The sequence below is a fragment of the Hibiscus syriacus genome, unplaced genomic scaffold (assembly GCF_006381635.1).
Source record: "Hibiscus syriacus cultivar Baekdansim isolate YM2019G1 unplaced genomic scaffold, ASM638163v2 tig00113721_pilon, whole genome shotgun sequence".
Taxonomy (NCBI): domain Eukaryota; kingdom Viridiplantae; phylum Streptophyta; class Magnoliopsida; order Malvales; family Malvaceae; genus Hibiscus; species Hibiscus syriacus.
The window spans coordinates 324,519-349,031 of NW_024063468.1; the positions used below are offsets into that span (position 1 = coordinate 324,519).

Sequence of the window (24,513 nt, forward strand, 5' to 3'; positions counted from 1 at the left end):
CGGTCAGTGGTGCAACCAGTCCACATTAGCTGATCCTCGGCGTGAAATTTGAAGCGACTCTGAATTAGCTTTGCATGGGGTATTTCTTCTTCTTTTAACTAATTTTGAGAGATTCACCGAACCAGTTGCATGTGTTTCTGCTTCTTTGATCATTCTACAATCCAAATATTTTGACTTTCGAGTCATTTTCGAGATTATTGTTACGTTTTAACACCCATATAAACAACTTATAATTCTGGGTTCTTCCTATGAGTTTTGAATCAAGCGTTCTCTTTTGGACTTGGAGGGTTGATTTGTTCAGTTCATTACTTTCTTCTTCTTCTGGTCTCAGCTTCTTTGAAGTATCGGAACAATGGCGACAGTGAAAACAGCCTCACACTTTGTTTCAAGAAGTGCTCATGTCACCAGCCATAGAGCCGATGCCAAGAACAATCCGATTTGCATGAAGAATCAAGCCGCCATTTCTCACAATGGCCTGAGGTTTTTGAACAAGCTGGACAGGTTGCAGATGAGAAGCAAAACAAAGGCTGTTACCCCGAGAGCCGTGAAGGAGGGAAACCCCACGGAGGTTGCCGGGAAAATTATATGCGGTAAAGGGATGAACTTAGTCTTTGTGGGAGCCGAGTGTGGTCCATGGAGCAAAACCGGTGGACTCGGTGATGTCCTTGGTGGACTTCCTCCAGCAATGGCTGTAAGTACAGTAGGGCTTTGCACGCTCATTTATAATTTGCGGCATGTATGATTTTAGATATTAATTCAACATTGAGCAGGCCAATTGACATCGAGTTATGACAGTGTCTCCTCGCTATGATCAGTACATGGATGCATGGGACACCAGTGTCGTAAGCGATGTAAGGTTATGGATTCCGTTCGGTTCGAATTTAATCAAAGTGAACTGTCTTTGGATTATATTCCTTAAGAATCACCTCTTAACTTGCAGCTAAAAGTCGGTGACAAAATTGAGACCGTCCGGTTCTTCCACTGTTACAAACGTGGAGTCGATCGTATCTTCGTTGATCACCCATTGTTCCTCGAGAAGGTTTGGATTCTGTTCTGTTAACCCTGTTTCCTGACATGTTCTCTTTTATTCTTCTGTTTCCTTAGACCAAAATGATGATTCAGGTATGGGGGAAAACTGGATCGAAAATCTATGGCCCTAATGCAGGTGTGGACTACAAAGACAATCAATTGCGGTTTAGCTTGTTATGCCAGGCTGCTCTGGAGGCACCCAGGGTTCTGAATTTAAACAGCAACAAATATTTTTCAGGACCATATGGTTGGAACTGTTCCTCTTTGGTCTTAAACTTGAAAGTTTTTAACACATTTTTCGCGAAATCTCAGATTTACGTGCTTCATCTTCTGCAGGGGAAGATGTTATCTTTATTGCCAATGATTGGCACACAGGTCTTCTTCCATGTTATTTGAAAAGCATGTACCAGTCAAGGGGTATCTACATGAATGCCAAGGTTTGGTCGATGGCCTCTTTTGTTTAAGTGAATCAGAGCTAATTTGGTCATGTTAAAGCACTTGCATTGTTGTTTTGATAAACATGGCAGGTTGCATTTTGCGTCCACAACATATCCTATCAGGGAAGATTTCAGTTTTCCGATTTCGAGCTTCTCAATTTGCCTGATCAGTTCAAGAGTTCGTTCGACTTCTTCGACGGGTATACCAAACCTGTCAAGGGAAGGAAAATTAATTGGATGAAGGCTGGAACCCTGGAATCAGATAAGGTCTTGACAGTTAGCCCTTACTATGCCCAGGAGCTTATATCGGGCGAAGACAAAGGTGTTGAACTCGATACCATCATCCGTAAAACCGGCATCACCGGCATTGTGAACGGCATGGATGTTCAAGAATGGAACCCTGCCACTGACAACTACATCAGTGTCAAATACGATGCAACAACTGTATACGCTTTCAATAACTTTCAGTAACTTTCAATCCCTCAATTGTTTGTGTAGTGGTAGAAGACATGTTCTATATAGTATGTTTTCATTGCAGGTATTGAATGTGTCGTAACCGGTTTTCGTCCGGGCACGAAATATTTATTTGGCGGGGAAATTAATGTTAATAAATAATTTTGAAAATAATTTAGGAGTCGCCATCGGCCTTTTGGGTCAGGTAGGTCGAATACCTAAAAATTATTTTTTTTTAAAAGAGTTTTAATAAAACATCAATTTAAAAAAATAAACTGATCTGCGTTTATAACCAAAAATTCGTTCTTTTTAGTAATAAAAAGGGATTCGTGGTCGGTTACGTTTAGGGAAGGATTAGCACCCCTACAACGCCCAAAATTGGTACTTTTTAATTATCAATTGTCTCTATTATTAAAATTTTAAAAATTCAAAAATATATTTAATTTATAATTCTATTCTTTCAAAATTATAAAAAATATTTATTTATTTAAGAATATCCGAAATGAACTTCTAGGTGCCTTAAGACAGTTCTTTTCTTTGATATTGATAAGTATGAATTTAAATAATATTGTTTAATTTTTAATTTTTAAAATATCAGAATAGAACATCCAGTTGTATTAAGACTGTCCTTTTCTTCGATATGGAAAATAAATAAACATTGTTAAATAAATAATGTATATATTTATAATATAGTAAAACAATAATTAAAGTAATGATTGAAAATATATTAAAATAATAAAAATTAAGTTAAAACATAACTAAACAATGATTAAAAATAAATAAAATAATAAATGTAAAATTATGAACATAACCTGAATCATCATAAAATAAAATTACTAATAGTGTAATTAATCCTTAATTAATTAATCAGTGATTAAAATAAAATTTATCAAAGTTTAAAGGCTCTATCTCGAATAAATAAAACTTTAAGTGCTAAAATGTAATTTAGCCTTATTTAATTAATCGGATTAAAATAAACGTTAATAAAATTATAAGGTACTAAATCAGTTATTTACCCTAAATATATATATAAACTGATAATGACTAAAATGTAATAAAATAAAATTGAATGATATGATTAAAAGAATTAAAACTTGCTTTTAATGACTAATTTGTAATGTTACAAACTAGGAGTGACTGCGGAAAGGGTTTACCCATGATGGAAATTACACAGATACCCTCCTCCTTAAACGACGTCGCACGGATGAGGGTTTATAACCCTGAATGCCTGGCCCGAAGGGCCAAGCTTCTCATTTGCCTTATTTCTTTCTTTCTCAAGACGAGAGAACCAGAGTTCTCTCTGGTTTCTCTCTAGTTTCCCTCGCCGGAGGGAAACCGGCGGCCATGGGCCACCGTATTCCGCCGCCGGCCACCGCCGCCGACCACCGTAACGGTGGTCGGAATTCACAAAAAATACCCCCAAAACGTAGATCTAAATACCCTAAGACCGATTCCGGTCTTTGTTTTCCATAAAAGACTCCTAATCGGAGTAAATCTACGAAAATACCTTCGGTATTTTCTGTTCTCCGGCGATGTTTAGTGCTTCCGACGGTGGTCAAGGCTCCAAGGGTAAGTTTCTTTTCTTCTTTCTTTGTTTTCTATTTTTTTTTCTGGTTGTTGGTTGCTGTTCGTTTGTGTTCTTTTCCTCCTCTGTTTTTTTTTCGTTCTGTTTTTTTTTTGTTCTCTGCCGTCTGTGGCTGTCTCTTCTTCCTTCTTTCGCAGGTATGGTGGCTTTTATAGCCACCACGAGGTTCTGTTTGGACCGGTCCCGAGAGGGATGTCTAGGTGAGTCACCATAGCTATGCTGGTGACTCACCATGGAGCTCGATTTGGGCTGCCATCTGGTGTTCTGGAATCTACGGCGGCGAGGTGGCGTGGCAAAAGCAGCGTCGGCAGCGACTGGTTGGACCATCTGGCAGTGGAGGAGTCGGCAGCAGCGTCTGGAAGCTGGAGAGGCAGCTTGAGCCCTCTGGAAGCGGCGGCTGGGAGCTAGGGTTTGAAAACCCTAGCTGAAATCTTACATATTGTTTAGGGTTTCTGGTTGGCTGGACCGGTTCTGGTTGGCTTGTAACTGGGCCGGTCCAGTTGTAATTATTTATTAAATAATAATAATATATAATAATAATAATATATAATATTAATAATAATAATAATAAATAATTATAATAATAATAATAATAATACTAATAATAATAATAATAATTTCAATAATAATAAATTTAAATGAAAAAAATGATGTCTACAGCTGCCCCTCTTTGCTCATCCTTGTGTTAACAAGAATAGAGCAAAGACGAAAAAGACAATAATTTTTTCATTTGGCTTCTTTCGAGCAGGATGGAAATGTTTGAAAACATCATGCACTGAAGGACTTACAGATGACCCGAAGGTTTTGAAAACATTAAAAAGCTCCTGAAGGCTTTTTGGAAACATCATGCACTGAAGGACTTACAGATTACCCGAAGGATTTGAAAACATCAAAAAGCTCCCGAAGGCTTTTTGGAAACATCATGCACTGAAGGACTTACAGATGACCCGAAGGATTTGAAAACATCGAAAAGCTCTCGAAGGCTTTTTGGAAACATCATGCACTGAAGGACTTACAGATGACCCGAAGGTTTTGAAAACATCAAAAAGCTCTCGAAGGCTTTTTGGAAACATCATGCACTGAAGGAACTTACAGATGACCCGAAGGATTTGAAAACATCAAAAAGCTCCCGAAGGCTTTTTGGAAACATCATGCACTGAAGGACTTACAGATGACCCGAAGGATTTGAAAACATCAAAAAGCTCCCGAAGGCTTTTTGGAAACATCATGCACTGAAGGACTTACAGATGACCCGAAGGATTTGAAAACATCAAAAAGCTCCCGAAGGCTTTTTGGAAACATCATGCACTGAAGGACTTACAGATGACCCGAAGGATTTGAAAACATCAAAAAGCTCCCAAAGGCTTTTTGGAAACATCATGCACTGAAGGACTTACAGATGTGAGAAATAGTTTACTAAGTAAGAAACTATAGAAATTGTTTTCTTACTATTCAACAATTTCATTTTCAGAAAAGATTGAATGAGAAACTATGGAAATCGTTTTCTCATTATTTTTCAAAATAACATGTTGATTGGGTAACATGCCCCAATCTCAAGATAATACTCATTCTTGTGGATTGCGTCCATCTCTTCTTCAGATGTTTGCGTGATTCCTGTATTTTTGGTTTTGAATACCTTCTTCTTGTCAGGTATTTTTTCCTTTCTTCGTTCTTCCGAAGATCTGTAAAACTCTGGATATCAATGTAGCAACTTATGCTATCAAGCTTGCATTTCTGCAGAATCATCTGATCAACTTGTATCTTTACTGTCTTCTTTGATTCATGAAGGTCTTAGAAGAAATGTTTCATTTGTGGAACTCTTGCTGTAGTCAGAACTATGACCTTGATGTCCCATTTTGTCTTGGATAAAACCAATTTTCTTTGCTTGGACTTGTGTAGAAATTCCATAAAGCTTTCATTTTTGAAAAGAGAATCTATCATCTTTAAAAAGAAAATTTGTCATCTCTGAAGTGAGAATCTATTATCTTTAAAAAGTGCAGATGTAGATATGCCTGACTCAGCAGGGATTAATCAGGAGAATAGAGTCTATTCTGATTTGACTCTTGAAACATATCACAAGGAGGATTTATTCCAATTCCTTTCATGTCTCCACATCTAATTGGATCTCGAACAAAACAACTCAAACCATATCATGTAAAGATGTTTAACAACAACCTACTATTTGATCTTAGTTGGCTCAACTAGTTTCTTGTTGTCAAAATTTTCAGCTTTCCTTGGAAAGGAATCTTCATTATATCTCACTTTTAATCTTGGGGTTGAAGAAGACAAACTTCATCTTGGATCAATAAATGGAAACCATATGATCGTAACATTGGTTCAGCATCAGAATAGCAGGTTCGTAAAACATTTGATAGTGCATTCATCCTTTCCTGTGGTTTCTACTCAGATGTTCGTAAAATATTTGACAACACATTCATCCTTTTTTATGGCTTATTCTCAGATGTTCTCAATCATTGAAGCTCTTTGCCTAGTGTTCAAAGCTTTTGAATGATGTCACAAGACCATTTGAGAACAAAAACTCAGTGGGGATTCAAGTGTAATGTTGGTATGACCAAAAAGTTGGTCAAATTCACAAGATATGATGGTGTCGAATTGAATAGGAGACACTAACTGATCTTGATATCATCTCGGGCAAAGACAAATGTGATACTGATCACATTTTCTTCTATAATGATCTTTGTAAGAAGTAAAAACAAATCAACTGTAGGATCTATGTACAGAAAGATATCCGTGTAATTTTTGCTGCTGGGGATGAGACGCTCATGATAAAACCCAAAATGGAAAATCAATTTATCTTGGCTGGTAATGATGACCCCAGTAATAAAAGGAAAGGGTAATATAATTAAGTCGAGCTTCTCTCTTCAATGTCATCAATTAAGCAAAAACTGATGTGAAAAACAGCTTCATAATCCCAGCAGTAATGGTTGAAACAACTGCCAGAAATCTCAAAGAAATATTTTCAATTATCACTGATACAGAGAATGCAAAATTCAAAGCTAAGACCTTGAGGAACTGAACCCTGGATCGAGTAGTCTGCCTGAGGATCATCTTTATTTATGCAACCGTAATGTAGTTTATCAAAGAACACACTGTCATACGGTTAAGAATATTAGGTTTTTGAAAACATACTTGCTGAGTAACATTTGTTCAACAACATGATCATAATGTAACTGCCTGATGAACGAAGCAATTATGTATAGTCAGTTCGACTGTTACTGTTGCACCATTTTCATTCTTCATATCTTTCTGTCTCATAGGAAATATTTTTTCAAGTCAATGATCTTGACAGATGATGATGTAGGCCTTCAGCATGCTCCAACAATTGCTGATATGATCGTTCAAAAATGCATCAACAGTCCTAATTCTGATTGAAATGGGTTTTCAGCATGCCCCAATATTTGCTTCTTGTTAATCTGAGTCTTCAAAATACCCCACATGGATCTGTCTGAAGGAACCTTTAACATTCCCCAACATTTTACTGATACAGATGTTAAAAGTGTGCTCAACATTACTTCTTGTTGAGATGAGCCTCCAAGAATGCCCAAATATTCATATTGCTGTGAGCCTTCAAAATGCCCCAATATTCTATTTCTGGTTGAAATGGGCCCTCAAGATGTCCCCCTAGATTTATCTGATTCACTCTCAATCTCTGTTTGAATGGAATGTCATGATCCCCACGAGGTCCAATTTTGACAATGAATTGTTGTAGGTACTTGTAGCTTTATTCGTGCCCCAAATCTATTTATCTTGAATACTCTCATTCTGGTGTCACTAAACAGTAGTGTTATCAAGTAATTGAAATTCTCTTCATGTTGTCATAAACTTAAGATGTATTCAATCATTCATTCCAGGTTGACACAGTGGCTTATCATCTTTCAGTGAAGGTCATTTCTGAAATATACTTTTCTATGGGAGAGAAACCAATTTATGCGAATAGTAATCTGATGCAATGGCAAGATTATATATACAGTGGTACAGGCTCATCAAAAATCTGCACCCATGCAACATGTTGATTCTGATAACAACTCATCTGATTATGAAGTGATTTTTCAGGATGATTTCACAGATATTGATAGTTCTTATGATACCGAGGAAATCCTGTATTCTGATTCTGATGAGGAGAGTAAACTGTTATACTTGACAAAAATGAGATTCTCAGAGGCTGAGGCTTCAATAGCCATGAAGAAATGTGGTTCAGATTCATCAATTGCAGAATTGACAGACTTTATATGTGCTGATCAAATGGATAAGACTGCTGACGTACTTCTTCCAGTAGAAGGTAGGAATTCATTATACAATGACCCCAATTACAAGTAAAGGCGAAACTTAGGCTATGATTTGTGGAAAGAAAGAAGCAAAGGAAGCTTGAAAAGAAGCTTCTTAATGAAGACAATCATGTAATTCACCTTTCAATTCCAATGATTGGTTCTGGGATTCATACCAAACCAGACCAGATAACTTAAAGAACACTTCCAGAAGATGCTATTGGGTCTCCTTATTTCTACCATGAGCAAATTCATCTTTCAAATCTAATGATTGATTTTGGAGTTCATACCAAACCAGATCAGATAACTCAAAGAACACTTCCAGAAGATGCTATTGAGTCTCCTTATTTCTACTATGAGCAAATTCATCTTTCAAATCCAATGATTGATTTTGGAGTTCATACCAAACCAGATCAGATAACTCAAAGAACACTTCCAGAAGATGCTATTGAGCACATTATTCTTCCAAATTCAATGATTGGTCTTGTCCAACCAGATCAGATAACTCAAAGAACACTTCCAGAAGATGCTATTGAGCACATTATTCTTCCAAATTCAATGATTGGTTCTGTCCAACCAGATCAGATAACTCAAAGAACACTTCCAGAAGATGCTATTGAGCACATTATATTTGTTCCAGTTAATGTTTGGACTAGGATATCCCAGTGCTTATTCGATGTAGAGCCAGAATTTGTAGATTCGAAGCATTTCCATGCTACTACACTGAAAAGGGCTATATTCATAATTCTGCCAATTAAGAACAAATTTTCTCTTATTCTGCTTCCTCCATGTGCTGTACATGATGCTTTTCCATTGACAACAAACTGGTGACCTTCCTTCGAGTGTCCAGAAGTATATTCTTGATGAGTGCCGAAAATGGAATCTGGTATGGGTTGGAAGAAATAAAGTTGTTCCACTTGAACCTGATGAGGTAGAAATGCTTCTAGGTTTCCCTAAAAACCATATATAAGGAGCTGCTAGAGACATGTTCTCTGGTGATATCAATGTCCTATCTTTTTTTTCTTCTGGGATCAATAATGCAGAGGCTGTCTTCTACTGTCTTGGCATATTTTTGAAAACAGATGTGCAAGAACTGGATGATGATAGGTTGGAGCAATTGATGAGTAGATTTGTCGAATTCGACCTTGTTGTCGGTGACATCCAGTGTAACAACCTTACTAGAAGAAATAAACATCATCAGGATAAAATAGAAGATTTTTGATGGTGCATTTTCTTGCAATGACTACCACAATGACTGTCTCTTCTGCTGCTCCAAAATACACACTGTCTTATCCCACTCTTCCCTAACCATGAAAGGTTTATTTAATGGTAAAACTGGTTATCTCAACTTTTGGAATCCTGTACGGCATACAAATGTAGAATTTGTTCCAATGTCTTATTCTGTGCCATAAGTCCTCAAATTCAAATTCAGCAATCTTCTGAAGGACATAATGGGTATCCTCTTGACAAAGAAAGTGATCGGCATAGAAGAAGTATCAATGATAGATCAAGACTTGAGCCAACACCAGAGTGCAGGTAGTGACTTGTTCATGGCTTTATGATGTAATCTTCTAGAGAACATGATTTGATGGTTGTGGAAAATAATTTGTCTGGCGATGTTTATCGACCTCGGCATGAGATAAACGATAATCTTTCTTGATGAATTTCTAATAATGTCATAGGGGAGTGTCACAAGTTCAATTCTCCAGACTTTCTGGCTTCTTAGACCACTTGCTTTCAAAAATGTGAAGTGCTTCATTATTCTGGATTCGTTCATTCTTTTTCTACAACAGAGGTAGAATAAGCAACAATTGCTTTAAGGACCTTCCTCATTTGAGACTGTACTGTTTGAAAATGTTTTTTCTCCTTTCTTTATTGAAGAATGAAAGAATTTTGCAAAGTATTACCCCTTTCAGGTTCACAATATAATCGAATCATAAACAAGGAGTTTAATGAATATCAAATAAATCAACTACACTTTTAAATCATTCAAAAATCATAGTCCTATGGCAAGTGTCAAAATTATTGACTGATTTGAGGTGTAGGTTGATTTTGGTAAAGTAGGTTCTTTCAAGTTGGTTCAGTATGTCGCTTCGGGCTTCCACTAACTTGAAGAAATGGTTGTTATGCTCATCTTGTAGAGATGCTTCTCGTTTCCAGAATCTCAGGAACGTTTTTGAGATGTGTGGTGCTTTATTAAGAGCTTAAGATCGTCTCTTATGTCGTTGTTGCACCATTCAATATTCGAGCCGCCTTTTCAGGTTTTCAACTCGAATCCTCCTTTGGTTTCAAAATGTTATTTAAAAATTTATATCTTGAACCCACCTTTATCATTTTTCATATCATGCATTAAAGATTTTAAAAACTAATTTTTTACAAATAAAAATCAATCTTGAGAGGCGGAATGAATTCTGAAGATATTCTCTTTTACTTAGAAATCCATGTACGATTAAAATGGACTTTTCAGGTACGTAACGTAGGCCATGGCTTATGGTTATGAAAAAAATGGATAAAAAGGCCCAAATAAGTGTTTAAGGATCATCAAACCAAGGATCCATTAATTCTGATGCAATCACCTTGCCTTGCTTAACTTGGATCTGCTTTGTTGGGGATTTTTCCATTAACTGGATCCCTCTAGACTGCCAAATTTTGGATTCATTTCCATTTTCTCATATCTTCAGCATTTCTTGCTCTTTTTGTTCGTACTTGATCAACCTTGTAACTTGAGGCTCAATAAGTCACCCATCTTGATTCAATTTTCCTCTTTTTTTTTTTTTTTTTTTCTTTGCTGGATGAGTATAATACTTCAATTGCTTTGAGCACCTTCTTTTCCTTTTTCATTTTGGAGGTTTTCCATTATTCTTGATTGGATTGATCTTCAAGCACTCTGTATTTGACATACTTTGTAGTTCAAAACTTTCATGACTTCATGGAAACTTGTCTTCGTAATAAAACTGTATTAACAATCTTTATTCTTGTGAGCCAGTATCCTTTATCTTGCCCCCTAATGTAGAGGGTGATCCTTGGTTAGGGTTGAATTAGAAGAAACATTATTCAGGCTCAAATGGGGACAACAAAGGATATATATATATATATATTAAAGGATAAATGAAACAATGCCATTCATCATCTCATACACAGGAACCTTTGTAAAAAGAGGTATCCACAGGGGGATGAATATTCAAGATTTAACTTTATTTACATGAAAAATGTAATTAATGCATGATATATTTATTTCAATCAATCACTTTCCCCTTCTTCTTTGAGTATGCCCTAAACACTCGAAATTATCATCAATGAGTTGATCCATGATGCCTCATCTCGTCTCTTCTTGCAGTAAGATTCACGGATATTTGAAAGTTTGGTTCTTTTGAGGTCTTTTGGTTTACGATGGTTTTGTGTTCGAAAAGACAGATGTGTGACTTTTTGAAGTCATGTATATGGTGGAATGTAGTATTATCAATCAACTATATCCGAAAAGATAAACATCTGGAGTAGGTATAAAAACAGGTGGAGACATTTCTTCAGAATCTTTGTAGTGTCAGGATTTGGTTTGAGTAATTGGCATTGGATGGGATATTGAAGATATAATTTTACCACTTGCCAATAGATCTATAACTCTTGAAAAACTAAAAGAACATTTAATCTACTTGATACCCAATAATCACCAGATTAAAATTTGATTCCTTGCTCATAATCTTAATAAGCAACACACATTTATTTATTGCACAAAAAGCGGAGAAAGAAACAAAAAACAAGTTCAAACAAGATACTGAAAATAGAAAGGTACTATACTTCCACTTATTTATTTTATTATGCCTCATTACTCCTATAATGGTATGTAATAGGATCAGGGTTCTTTTCTTCATTTGCCCCCCATTTTATTGATCATTTCTTGTGTCAAAACCCCTTTGTCAATAAGCATCTCAATTTCTTTCAACAGTGGCCTACAATCGCCTGTAGAATGCCCCTTTACCCCCAAGTGGAAATTACAAACACTATCTTGATCATAGCTATGAGCAGAAGGGTTTGATGTCATTTTAGTTGGTCTTGGTGTGATGTATTGACCTTTAACCAAATGAGGATACAAATCTGAAATGGACATTTGGAATACTTCCAAAGTTTTTCTTGATCGTTTGACTTTCTTTGATCGATCCGAATAGTTACTTGCTCTTTTTCTTTTGTAATTACTAGGACTCTGGATGCAGCATTCATTCACATGATCAGCTTTTGCTTTTTGATTCCTCAGGCTCTTGGATGTGACTTTTGAGTTTTCTTCACTGATTACATTCTCAATTAAATCTCCATTTGTCACAAGATTCTCGAATTCCTTTGTCGGATTTGCCTGCATCAACTCGCAGAAAGGAGCGGGAAGGGAATTACGAAACATACGTGATATCTCTTCTTCTAACATGGGAGGTTGAACTTGTGCTGCCATTCCTCTCCATCTTAGGGCATATTCTTGAAATCTTTCATTGGTTTTCTTCTTTACTCTTCGAAGATCCATACGTGTTGGAGCTAAGCCTTTAACATATCGATATTGTCTCAAAAATGCATCAGCTAGATCTACCCATCTCTTGATCTGTTCTTGGGTCAACTGATTGTACCAGACTACTGTTGGGCCAAAAAGACTATCATGGAAAGAGTGAATTAATAGATCATCAGAACTCAAATATCCTTCCATTTTTCTACAAAACATTCTCAAATGGATTAAGGGACAACTGGTGCCATCATATTTCTCAAAATCAGGCATTTTGAACTCATGGGGAATAATCAAATCTGGAACCAAGCTAAGCTCTCTTGCTTCTAATTCTTTGTGGGAAGTATCAACACATTTCATATTTTTGATTGCTTCATCCATCTTTTTGAATCTTTCCTCATATTGCAAATAATGAACAAGGCTATTCTTTGGATTCAATTGGGATGCCCCAGAGGGTTTTATCATTTTCAACTCTTTAATCTGACAGCATGGTTGATCTTTATCAATTATATCTTCTTTATCAGATGTCACATACTGGATAATTTGATTTGCTCCATCTGGTACTGAATTTGATGTTTCTTTCCTTATATCCGGAGGTAACCCTGTCAATTGTTCTGGCCACTGATCTTGTAGTCCCTTATAAGATTGCTCCATTGTTTTCATGATGACAGTAAAGTAATATGAATGAATGACCTTGGTTTTACTGTTACAAAACCTTTCATTAATTATTAACATGTTTTTATTTAATGTATATAACAGTAAAAAAAATGTAATGTAAATGCGAAAATGCATAAATTCCAAAAATAAAAATGCAAACTGTGCAATTCAAAGGCAAACATAAAAGTATGAATGCAAAAATGGAAATGCAAAGATGTAAAAAGTAAAAATAAGAATGTAAATGTATGTATGAAAAGGTATTACTCAAGAGTGATCATTTTAGAACAGATTTCATTGAACACAAAAGCTTCAGTACATCGAACAAAACTTTTACATGTAGGGGACAACTTTTAATCCTAACTTCAACAAAACGTTACATATAGGGAATAACTTTCCCATTTTCTTTTCTAAAACCAAGTTAGTTTATCAACTTATGGGCCATATTGCTTGTCTGGACTGCAGCTTCTTCCATGACATTCTGGGGTTCTTTCATCTCTTATGTCAATTCTTGGAGTTGATCATTTTCCTTTGTAAGAGAACATTTGTGTTAAAAAAAATTTTGAACAAGATCTTCATATATGTTGCAGCTCTTTTTCAGCTTGGTGACCCCTGTTATCCATTCTTCTGGGGTACTTCCTAGGCCAGCATTTTGAAAGGCTTGACTGACCTTCTGGAAGTCTTCACGTATGGTTTCCATTTTGGTGCTCAATTTATCGTTTTCAATCTTCAAATGACGTATTTGAGCTTCAAACCTCAGCAAATCTTCTTCTCTCTGGGCGCCCCTACTGATATTCTTACCTTTGAAGACTTTTGGTATTAATCTAGCAGGACCCTTGGTTACCAAACTAGGTCGATCATTTACCATAAATTGTAAGGTTCCATGATCCAAAAGACTTTGGACTTGACGTTTGAAGGCAAGACAATTCTCGATGGTATGTCCTTGAGCTCCGGCATGATATTCACAGTGAACGTTGATGTCATACCAATTTGGATACGGAGGTGGGAACGGTTTTATATAATATGGATCCACTTCTCGTGCTTCAAGTAGCTTTTCATATAACTCTTTATATGATATAGGTATAGCATCAATATGAGAACCACCTTTTGTCTTGGATTGAACCTGAATTTTAGACATCGGGAGCAGACCAAACTTTGATGATTTCTGATTACATGATTTCTTCTCTTCTCTGGGAGCTTGTACGGTTGTCACCATTTCTTTGGTATCTCCATACGATTTGTGAATACGAATGATGAATGTCTGTAATTTCTCTAATTGGTTAGGAATCGAAATCCCTTGCGTATCTGAAACTGCAGAGTTAGGTTCATTGAGCTCTCTCTCTTTCTGTGCTGGAATCTCTTTTCCTTTGGCCAACACAGATATTCTATCCATCATCTTGGACATCTGCTCTCTTATTTCTCGTATCTCCTCTTGCTCCTTAATGGTCATACGATCTTTGGGTGCATAGCTTGCTTCTATCCTCGGAGTTTCCTCAGAATGTCTTTCTTTGGCCGCATCATATTTTGTTTGATCATAAAACTTTTTGTCCATTTACGATTTCTTTCCAATATGATGAACAGTCTTTCAAGTAAACACCTTTTGGTTATGCTATGATCATGCAATGCAAACAAAAGAAATGAGAAAAAATAAAATAGTTAGTACCAACTAATGAAAAAAATCTATCTATCAAGGTATAAATCTTAACTTCATGCTTTCTAGTTCCATGTTTTGTTAGGAAAAATTAACCTAACCGCATGATTTTTAGTTCGCAGGCATTTATTCAGAAAAAATAATAAATTAAAAGCTAAAGCTTATTTCTCCTTAGTGTATACCTAATGACAAAATTTCGGCATGGTTTCAGATTGGGAGAGTTTCTAGGGTTTATTATATGTAGGGTTTTAGTTCTAGGAGTAAGGTACTCGAATTGTCCTTGTTAGTGCCCCCTTGGACTGTTAACCCTCAATCCTAGTCCATTACAGACTTAAACGGACCGAGTTCAATTCGAGGGGATACATTTCTCTATGACTAACACGGAGAATAAATTCTCACGAAGACATAGAGCATATGAACCCCGAAAGTTACTTGCTAGGTCTGACACGGAGAATAAATTCTCACGAAGACGTCGCTTTCACTCCCACTTAAAAGGGACAAGCTCAATTATAGAGCTTTATGTTATGCAATGCAAGTGTTGTGTGTGAGGAGAAATGTTCAAACCTTTGACAGAAAAATAAATACTGAAATAAAATATTTGCAAATAAAATAAAACATATAAATATTATATAAAAATAAAAAATTTGAAAAGAAAGAATTAAAAATTAAATATATGAACTTTTAATTTTTAATTAATAGAGACAATTTATAATTGATTTTTAAAAGTTTGACCGTTCCCCAGCGGAGTCGCCAAGCTGTCGTAACCGGTTTTCGTCCGGGCACGAAATATTTATTTGGCGGGGAAATTAATGTTAATAAATAATTTTGAAAATAATTTAGGAGTCGCCATCGGCCTTTTGGGTCAGGTAGGTCGAATACCTAAAAATTATTTTTTTTTAAAAGAGTTTTAATAAAACATCAATTTAAAAAAATAAACTGATCTGCGTTTATAACCAAAAATTCGTTCTTTTTAGTAATAAAAAGGGATTCGTGGTCGGTTACGTTTAGGGAAGGATTAGCACCCCTACAACGCCCAAAATTGGTACTTTTTAATTATCAATTGTCTCTATTATTAAAATTTTAAAAATTCAAAAATATATTTAATTTATAATTCTATTCTTTCAAAATTATAAAAAATATTTATTTATTTAAGAATATCCGAAATGAACTTCTAGGTGCCTTAAGACAGTTCTTTTCTTTGATATTGATAAGTATGAATTTAAATAATATTGTTTAATTTTTAATTTTTAAAATATCAGAATAGAACATCCAGTTGTATTAAGACTGTCCTTTTCTTCGATATGGAAAATAAATAAACATTGTTAAATAAATAATGTATATATTTATAATATAGTAAAACAATAATTAAAGTAATGATTGAAAATATATTAAAATAATAAAAATTAAGTTAAAACATAACTAAACAATGATTAAAAATAAATAAAATAATAAATGTAAAATTATGAACATAACCTGAATCATCATAAAATAAAATTACTAATAGTGTAATTAATCCTTAATTAATTAATCAGTGATTAAAATAAAATTTATCAAAGTTTAAAGGCTCTATCTCGAATAAATAAAACTTTAAGTGCTAAAATGTAATTTAGCCTTATTTAATTAATCGGATTAAAATAAACGTTAATAAAATTATAAGGTACTAAATCAGTTATTTACCCTAAATATATATATATAAATTGATAATGACTAAAATGTAATAAAATAAAATTGAATGATATGATTAAAAGAATTAAAACTTGCTTTTAATGACTAATTTGTAATGTTACAAACTAGGAGTGACTGCGGAAAGGGTTTACCCATGATGGAAATTACACAGATACCCTCCTCCTTAAACGACGTCGCACGGATGAGGGTTTATAACCCTGAATGCCTGGCCCGAAGGGCCAAGCTTCTCATTTGCCTTATTTCTTTCTTTCTCAAGACGAGAGAACCAGAGTTCTCTCTGGTTTCTCTCTAGTTTCCCTCGCCGGAGGGAAACCGGCGGCCATGGGCCACCGTATTCCGCCGCCGGCCACCGCCGCCGACCACCGTAACGGTGGTCGGAATTCACAAAAAATACCCCCAAAACGTAGATCTAAATACCCTAAGACCGATTCCGGTCTTTGTTTTCCATAAAAGACTCCTAATCGGAGTAAATCTACGAAAATACCTTCGGTATTTTCTGTTCTCCGGCGATGTTTAGTGCTTCCGACGGTGGTCAAGGCTCCAAGGGTAAGTTTCTTTTCTTCTTTCTTTGTTTTCTATTTTTTTTTCTGGTTGTTGGTTGCTGTTCGTTTGTGTTCTTTTCCTCCTCTGTTTTTTTTTCGTTCTGTTTTTTTTTTGTTCTCTGCCGTCTGTGGCTGTCTCTTCTTCCTTCTTTCGCAGGTATGGTGGCTTTTATAGCCACCACGAGGTTCTGTTTGGACCGGTCCCGAGAGGGATGTCTAGGTGAGTCACCATAGCTATGCTGGTGACTCACCATGGAGCTCGATTTGGGCTGCCATCTGGTGTTCTGGAATCTACGGCGGCGAGGTGGCGTGGCAAAAGCAGCGTCGGCAGCGACTGGTTGGACCATCTGGCAGTGGAGGAGTCGGCAGCAGCGTCTGGAAGCTGGAGAGGCAGCTTGAGCCCTCTGGAAGCGGCGGCTGGGAGCTAGGGTTTGAAAACCCTAGCTGAAATCTTACATATTGTTTAGGGTTTCTGGTTGGCTGGACCGGTTCTGGTTGGCTTGTAACTGGGCCGGTCCAGTTGTAATTATTTATTAAATAATAATAATATATAATAATAATAATATATAATATTAATAATAATAATAATAAATAATTATAATTATAATAATAATAATAATACTAATAATAATAATAATAATTTCAATAATAATAAATTTAAATGAAAAAAATGATGTCTACAGAATGCAAAGCCTTTACTGAAGGAAGCTCTCCAAGCAGAAGTGGGCTTGCCTTGTGAAAGCGATGTTCCAGTGATCTGCTTCATCGGTAGGCTAGAAGAGCAGAAGGGCTCGGACATTTTGGCGGCGGCTATACCGAAATTCATCAGCGAAAATTGCCAGATTGTAATCCTTGTTAGTGTCAAATTTTAACCTTCTGCTGTATGTTGCTGTTGCTCAAATGAGTATAGTATTAATAATGGGATATATCTTCTTCCTTTCAGGGAACTGGAAAAAAGGCCATGGAAGAGCAGATTATGAAGTTAGAGACTCAATATCCTGGCAAGGCTAGAGGAATAGCCAAATTCAATGTCCCACTGGCCCATATGATCATTGCCGGTGCCGATTTCATCTTGATCTCCAGCAGATTTGAACCATGTGGTCTCATCCAGCTGCACGCTATGTGATATGGAACCGTAAATGCTTATCGCCATTTCTTTTCTGCAACCAACTGATTTGGCTTCATGAATTTGCATAAGCAATCTCTGTGCTACAGGTGCAGATAGTTCCCTCGACCGGTGGACTCGTCGACACTGTGAATGAAGGATTCACAGGGTTTCAAATGGGAGCATTCAATGTTGATGTAAGTAGTTGAAATCATTCCTTGTGTGAAGAGCAACGTCTAGACTCGATCGTACTTATCGATGTTTTTGCAGTGCGATGCGGTGGATCCAAAAGACTTGGATAAGGTGGCAAAGACTGTCAAGGAAGCTCTTGCAACATATGGCACTCAAACCATGACAGAAATGATCCTCAACTGTATGGCACAAGATCTTTCATGGAAGGTTAGTGGTGCCTTGCTGAGCACGTAAACAAATTTCAAGTTGTTTAGGAAGAACGAATACGATGGAAAATTTGTTCATCTATGCAGGGACCAGCGAAGACGTGGGAGAAGTTGTTGTTGAGCCTAGGAGTCCCCGGCGGTGAACCGGGCAACGAAGGAGATGAGATTGCTCCTCTTTCCATGGAAAACGTTGCCACTCCGTGAACGTTCAACAGTGACTAAATAATTCGGAATGTTCCGGCGTCGAGTTTTTAAGTTCGGACTATGTTTGAGGGTGGAAAGTTGGGAGGTTTTGTATCCTTGAAGCCAAAAGGTGTTTTTCATGTTTGAATGCATACTTGAATCTAGGCATTCCCGTCCATGAGTCTTTAAAACTTGGTTTCCATGGGAATAATCGTGTGTTTAAACACAATGGTTCACATGTATTGTGGTTGCAAAGGAGGAATTGAGTTTGGTCACACCAACGTGTTTAAAACTTTAAAACAAATGTGGAATTTTATATATTTTTTTTGAAACTTTATATTCTTAAAATCATTTATAATTATATTCTTGATATTCTAAAATCAAAATTAAAATTGTTGCTCAACTTAATTTGAAAAATAATTTAAAATATCAACGGATAAAAGTTGAACTCATTAAACAATTAAAAAGAGTGTTATTTTCTCTAGAGTTTTAGGTTTAAGTGTATGTAGGACATGTGATTGATTGTTAATGAATAAAATTTTTTTGAACATATACTATAAATATATTAAAATATATAGGTTTCAGGGTCATTTTTACCCGTATAGTAAACTCAATTTATCATTTTCGTCTCTATATATTTTCGTATCAATTTAACCATCGAATTTACTCAATTATATCGATGTTTAATATGTATTATTATATAGGGTTTTAAGTTAAGGTTTATAATATAAGATGATACAATTAAATAATTTTGATAGGTAAATTAATACGAAAATATCATATAAACAAAAATAATAAATGAAGTTTATTACATAAATAAAGTGAACCTCGAACTAAATATACATCATCAATAGATTGAAACACGCACCATCGATAATATCCAATGAAAAAATCAATATAATTATTTTAAAATTTGAGAACATAGTATATAATTAACTTTATACTAACGATTCATTAATAGGTTAATAGACTAAACAAAAAGTGGGAGAACGGGGCCCATGCAAAGATTGTCGGAGACGTAAACTTTACCCTAAAAAATCATACAGAAATTATTATTATTATTATTGTAATAAAGAATAAAGAAAACATTCCATAAAACAACTATAGTTCGTAGGGATGGTAAATAGGCGGGTCGGGTACGGATATCCCTTCCCTCATCTCCATACCCACCTAATATTTTTCAATTCACCACCTGCCCACTACCTATGATGGGTACAAATTTTCAAATCCACACCCGCCCGCGGGTACATTCTCAAATTCATCCCCACACCCACTACCCACTAGCGACGTACCCGTCTAGACCCGACTGACAACAAACTTAAGTTATACATAAGCAACAAACATAAAAAAAAAACATGTCCATTAAGAAACATAATAAAATAATCCAAGGATTATCTAAGTTAAGTGTTAATATAAATCTTAAAATACAAAACACTATAATAAAATACATAATTAAAGTCTAGAAACATAAATGACAAACACATAATATTTTTGTTCTTTGGCACAACATTCTAAAATTTCAGGCAATATTTCTGACATATAATATTCCAGTATTACAATCATCATTCTCTATTTCCTCCAACTGAGAGCGCTCCAATTTAAATTCACTACTACCTACATATATAATAGAAAGTAAAACTAATATAAGTTAGTAACTAAACTTTAATAAGATAATTAAGTACAATTTGACAACTAATATAAACTAAATAATAATATTACATTTAATATCGGCCCAAAGCTAATTTTGAGCATATATTAATGCTTCAATCGTCTCCGGAAGTAATCGACTACGATAAGGATCAATTACTCTTTCACCTATACTGAATGCAGATTTTGATGGGACAGTAGAGACAAGAATGCCTAAAATATCATTTGTTACTTGTTGGAGAGTTGGATAAATTACATGCTATATCTTATACAATATTAGAATTTATAAATTAGTCTCTAAAATTACACCTAAATTCATAATGGTCCAAAATTTAATTGATATTTAGCTAGGCGGGCGGATGTGGGGCGGACGGATGCGGGGCGGGCGGATGCGGGGCGGGTAATGTCTCAAACCCATTACCCGCCCACCACCCTCGACGGGTACCACTTTCTAAATCCACACCCGCCCACTACTCGCTAAAATTATACATATCCCTACTCTAATCGAAACAAATGTGGTGCGAAATACACAAAACTGTACCGTTTGCCCTCCCTAATCGTTCGTTCATAAACAATCATTTAATATCTTGAAACAAAAAAAAGAAGGAAAAAAATCTAGCTTCCCATGGTCCCCACCGTCAAGAAGATCTTAACCAATGGCCAACCCTAATCACCGACTCTAAATCAATTTATATATTTGCCGACCCAAGCAACCGTAGCCAGCCAGCCAGCCAGCCAACCAGGGAAGAGAAGAGAGGAGGGCCATTAATCTCCAGATTCTTAAACCCTCTTCTTTTTCCTTTTTTGCTAAACCCCGATTGCTTTCAACAACTTGTCGACATGAAACACTTGCTGTGTGCTCAATTATTGCTCTCATCAACTTTCCCACTAGCTCCATTACAGTTGTCGCTCTGATTTCTCAGCTTATAACCAACCAACGCACTTTCTTGTTTCGTTGTCTCGTGTTGTGTCATCTTCAACGCTTTTGGCGACCAAATTTTTGCTTGTCCATTCACAGCTTTTGCCTTTCTGGCTTTCTGCTCTGTTCTCATGGAGTTAACTAAATTCTTCAACTATGGTTCTGTTGTTCTTGTAATTTCAGGTACTGGGTTGGTTTTATTTACTTGGATTTTCAATTAGATTGCATGGATATGGTAATTAACTAATTTTTTTTTTTTTGCAGTTTATTTGTTTGCTTTAATGGTTAATTCGATTGGGATCAATTATGGACAAATAGCAGATAATCTTCCACCGCCGGAAAACGTAGTGCCGCTCGTGAAATCTATCGGAGCCACCAAAGTTAAACTCTACGATGCGGATGCCAGAGTACTTAGCTCATTCGCGAACACCGGCGTCGAATTCATCATTGGTTTAGGCAACGAGGATTTAGGCAACATGCGAGATCCGAACAATGCACAAGCTTGGGTTAAACAAAACGTTCAATCCCACTTACCCGACACGAAAATCACCTGCATCTTCGTCGGGAACGAGGTTCTCACTTTCAACGACACTTCTCTCTCCGACAACCTTCTCCCCGCAATGCAAAGCGTTCACACGGCGCTAGTAAACCTCGGACTCGACAAACAGGTGACTGTCACCACCGCACATTCCTTAGCCATCCTTCAAACGTCGTACCCGCCTTCAGCCGGAGCTTTCCGTGAAGATCTAATCGACATTTTAAGCCAAACTTTGAGCTTTCATCAGAAAACAGGGTCACCTTTTCTGATCAATGCGTATCCATTCTTTGCTTATAAGGGAAACCCAAAGCAAGTTTCGTTGGATTTTGTTCTGTTTCAGCCAAACCAAGGGGTTATCGATCCGGCGACGAATTTGCACTACGACAACATGCTGTACTCTCAAATCGACGCCGTTTACTCAGCTTTAGCTTCGTTGGGTTACAAGAAACTTCCTGTTTATATATCGGAAACTGGGTGGCCTTCAAAGGGAGACGAAGATGAATCCGGAGCAACACCCGAAAATGCCGAGAAATACAATGGAAATTTGATTAAATTGATGTCTAAAAACACAGGGACGCCAATGAGACCCGATTCGGATCTTAATATTTATGTTTTTGCTCTGTTTAACGAGAATATGAAACCAGGACCAACTTCAGAGAGGAATTATGGGTTATTTAAGCCTGACGGAACGCCGGCTTATGCTCTCGGAATTACTAATAGCAATGATTCGACCGCCGGTGGAAGTATTGGTAATGGACTGACGACGCCTTTTTCTCCGACGAGTTCTTCCACTGGTTATTTGTCTATTTCTTCAGCGACGGTAAGTTGGGAGCTTTCCGCGTTTTTACTGTTAAAAGTTGCCACTTTTCATTGGATTCTCTTGAAAATGACAAACAGTGGAACTTGAAATTTACCAATTTTTTTTTCAATTTTTGGTTTGATTGATTTGCAGGGAAGATATGAACTCGTCGGGCATGTGTTGATGGCGTCACTGTTGTTGATAAAAATAGTGGTGTAGAGAATTGGCGTTTTATCCGGCTATTTTGCCGGAATAATGTATACGGGGAGGTTTAATTCCCCAAATAATGCACTTTAATTATTATTTCCTCAAATGGGGTGATTGCTATAGGAAATATGGAAAGCTCGGCGTCTTCATCTTCAACTTGGATATCCCGGCGTCTTCAGCAGATGTGGAAGCGTGGGAGCTGTGCATGTATGATTGATCTCTCGGCGTCTTCAGTTGGATTCTTCATAGGAACTCTCGGCGTCTTCAGTTGGATTCTTCGTAGGAAATCTCGGCGTCTTCAGTGCTGTGCATGGGACTGGACGTGAGAAATCACGGGTTCTGCAAGGAGAGAGCACGGGTTCTGCAAGGAGAGAGCACGGGTCCTGCAGGGCTGCACGTCTGCATGTGGGGGTCCTGCACGTCTGCATGTGGGGGGCATGCAACTGTTGGATTTCTCGGCGTCTTCTTTACATTTAGGTTAGGATTTCTCGGCATCTTTGCATGGAAGGCTGGATAGCTCGGCGTCTTCTTAACAAATAAATCCAATAATGCATGGATGAGTTACGAATGTGTTTATAAGAGAATGCTCGGGCTGAGGCAATGTGAGAGTTTGGGGCTGAGGCAATTCACAATTACAGAAGCAGTGAGAGCTTGAGAGGGAGATTGATCAGCAGTAAGATCACAAAGCATAGCCTGAGGTAATTTAAACTCAAGCCCTAGATCTCATTTGATTCTTGTTTTAAAGGTTTAGGGTTTCATATTGATATCATAATTTTAGTTTCATAAGTTTATTAATTTTGTGATTATATGTTGTTACACTCTGAAATAATAATTTATATGTTGTTACATAATTTGAAATAAGGTTGGGACCATTTTGGAACATTGTAAAGTTTTAGGGACCGTTTTGTAAAATTTAAGGAATTTAAGGAATAAGAGTAAATTATTAAAAGTTGCTATACTATGCTGGAATTTAGTATTAGTATGCTTAATTGGTTAAATTAGAAAGAATTTAAAATTTATGGATTAAATTGCTAACTTTGAAAATGTTGAGAACCAAATAGTAATTAGGGATCGTTTTGCAAAATTTGAGGAATTTAAGAAATTAGAGTAAATTATAAAAAGTTGGTATACTATGCTTGAATTTAGTATTAATATGCTTAATTGGTTAAATTTGAAAGAATTTATAAATTTAGTGATTAAATTGCAAAGTTTGAAAATGTTGAGAAGCAAATAGTAGATAACATGCAATTGATTATTTGAATAAAACAATGTAATAATTGAGTGTAATATTTAATTTTTTTTTGTTTAGATTTGTTGAAACATGGCCGAAGAAAATGTTCTTTTGAGGCTAGATGGTCGACACATTTCGAGTAATTTGGGAGAACTGGTAATATGATCGACTTATTTTTTTTATTTGAGAACGGTGTATTAATTCTAATTACAATGACTAATAAATTGCAGGATGACGAACAACGAGTCCTTCGTCCTCGACTTATCAACTGTGAGATGCCAGATCAACGTATTGTTGATAATTTGAAAATAGTGGGTTTTTATGATGTTGCTTTTGTAAGAGAATTTCGGTTGATCCCCGGTTTGATAAGTGCATTAATTGAAAGGTGGAGACCAGAAACTCATACTTTTCATCTTCCATGTGGTGAATGTACGATCACTTTGGAGGATGTGGCTTTACAACTAGGGGTTCCTACAAATGGAATGGCAGTGGTTGGAAATACAGATCTTGACATGTTTGCAATATGTGAGCGTTACCTTGGGAAGGTACCAGACAAAGATGTAGCAAAAGGGTCACGGCTGAGATTATCCTGGTTGGCAAATGAGTTTAAGCTCGATCCACAATGTAGTGAGCGAGACATTATATGCAACTCGAGCATATATATTACGTTTGATCGGCGGAAT

At 36.3% G+C, this 24,513-nt stretch overlaps 1 protein-coding gene and 1 pseudogene across 1 annotated transcript; both read left to right on the forward strand.

Annotated features, from left to right (window-relative positions):
* The first annotated feature begins 294 nt into the window (after positions 1-294).
* On the forward strand, positions 295-18,510 carry LOC120186832 (annotated as a pseudogene).
* Positions 18,511-21,153: 2,643 nt separating this feature from the next.
* LOC120186820 (glucan endo-1,3-beta-glucosidase 11-like) lies at positions 21,154-22,612 on the forward strand. Its single transcript, XM_039190660.1, has 3 exons — positions 21,154-21,241; positions 21,338-22,418; positions 22,545-22,612. Exons 1-3 carry the CDS (start codon positions 21,187-21,189, stop codon positions 22,609-22,611), a joined length of 1,203 nt encoding a protein of 400 aa, XP_039046591.1. The 5' UTR covers positions 21,154-21,186; the 3' UTR covers position 22,612.
* Positions 22,613-24,513: the final 1,901 nt, after the last annotated feature.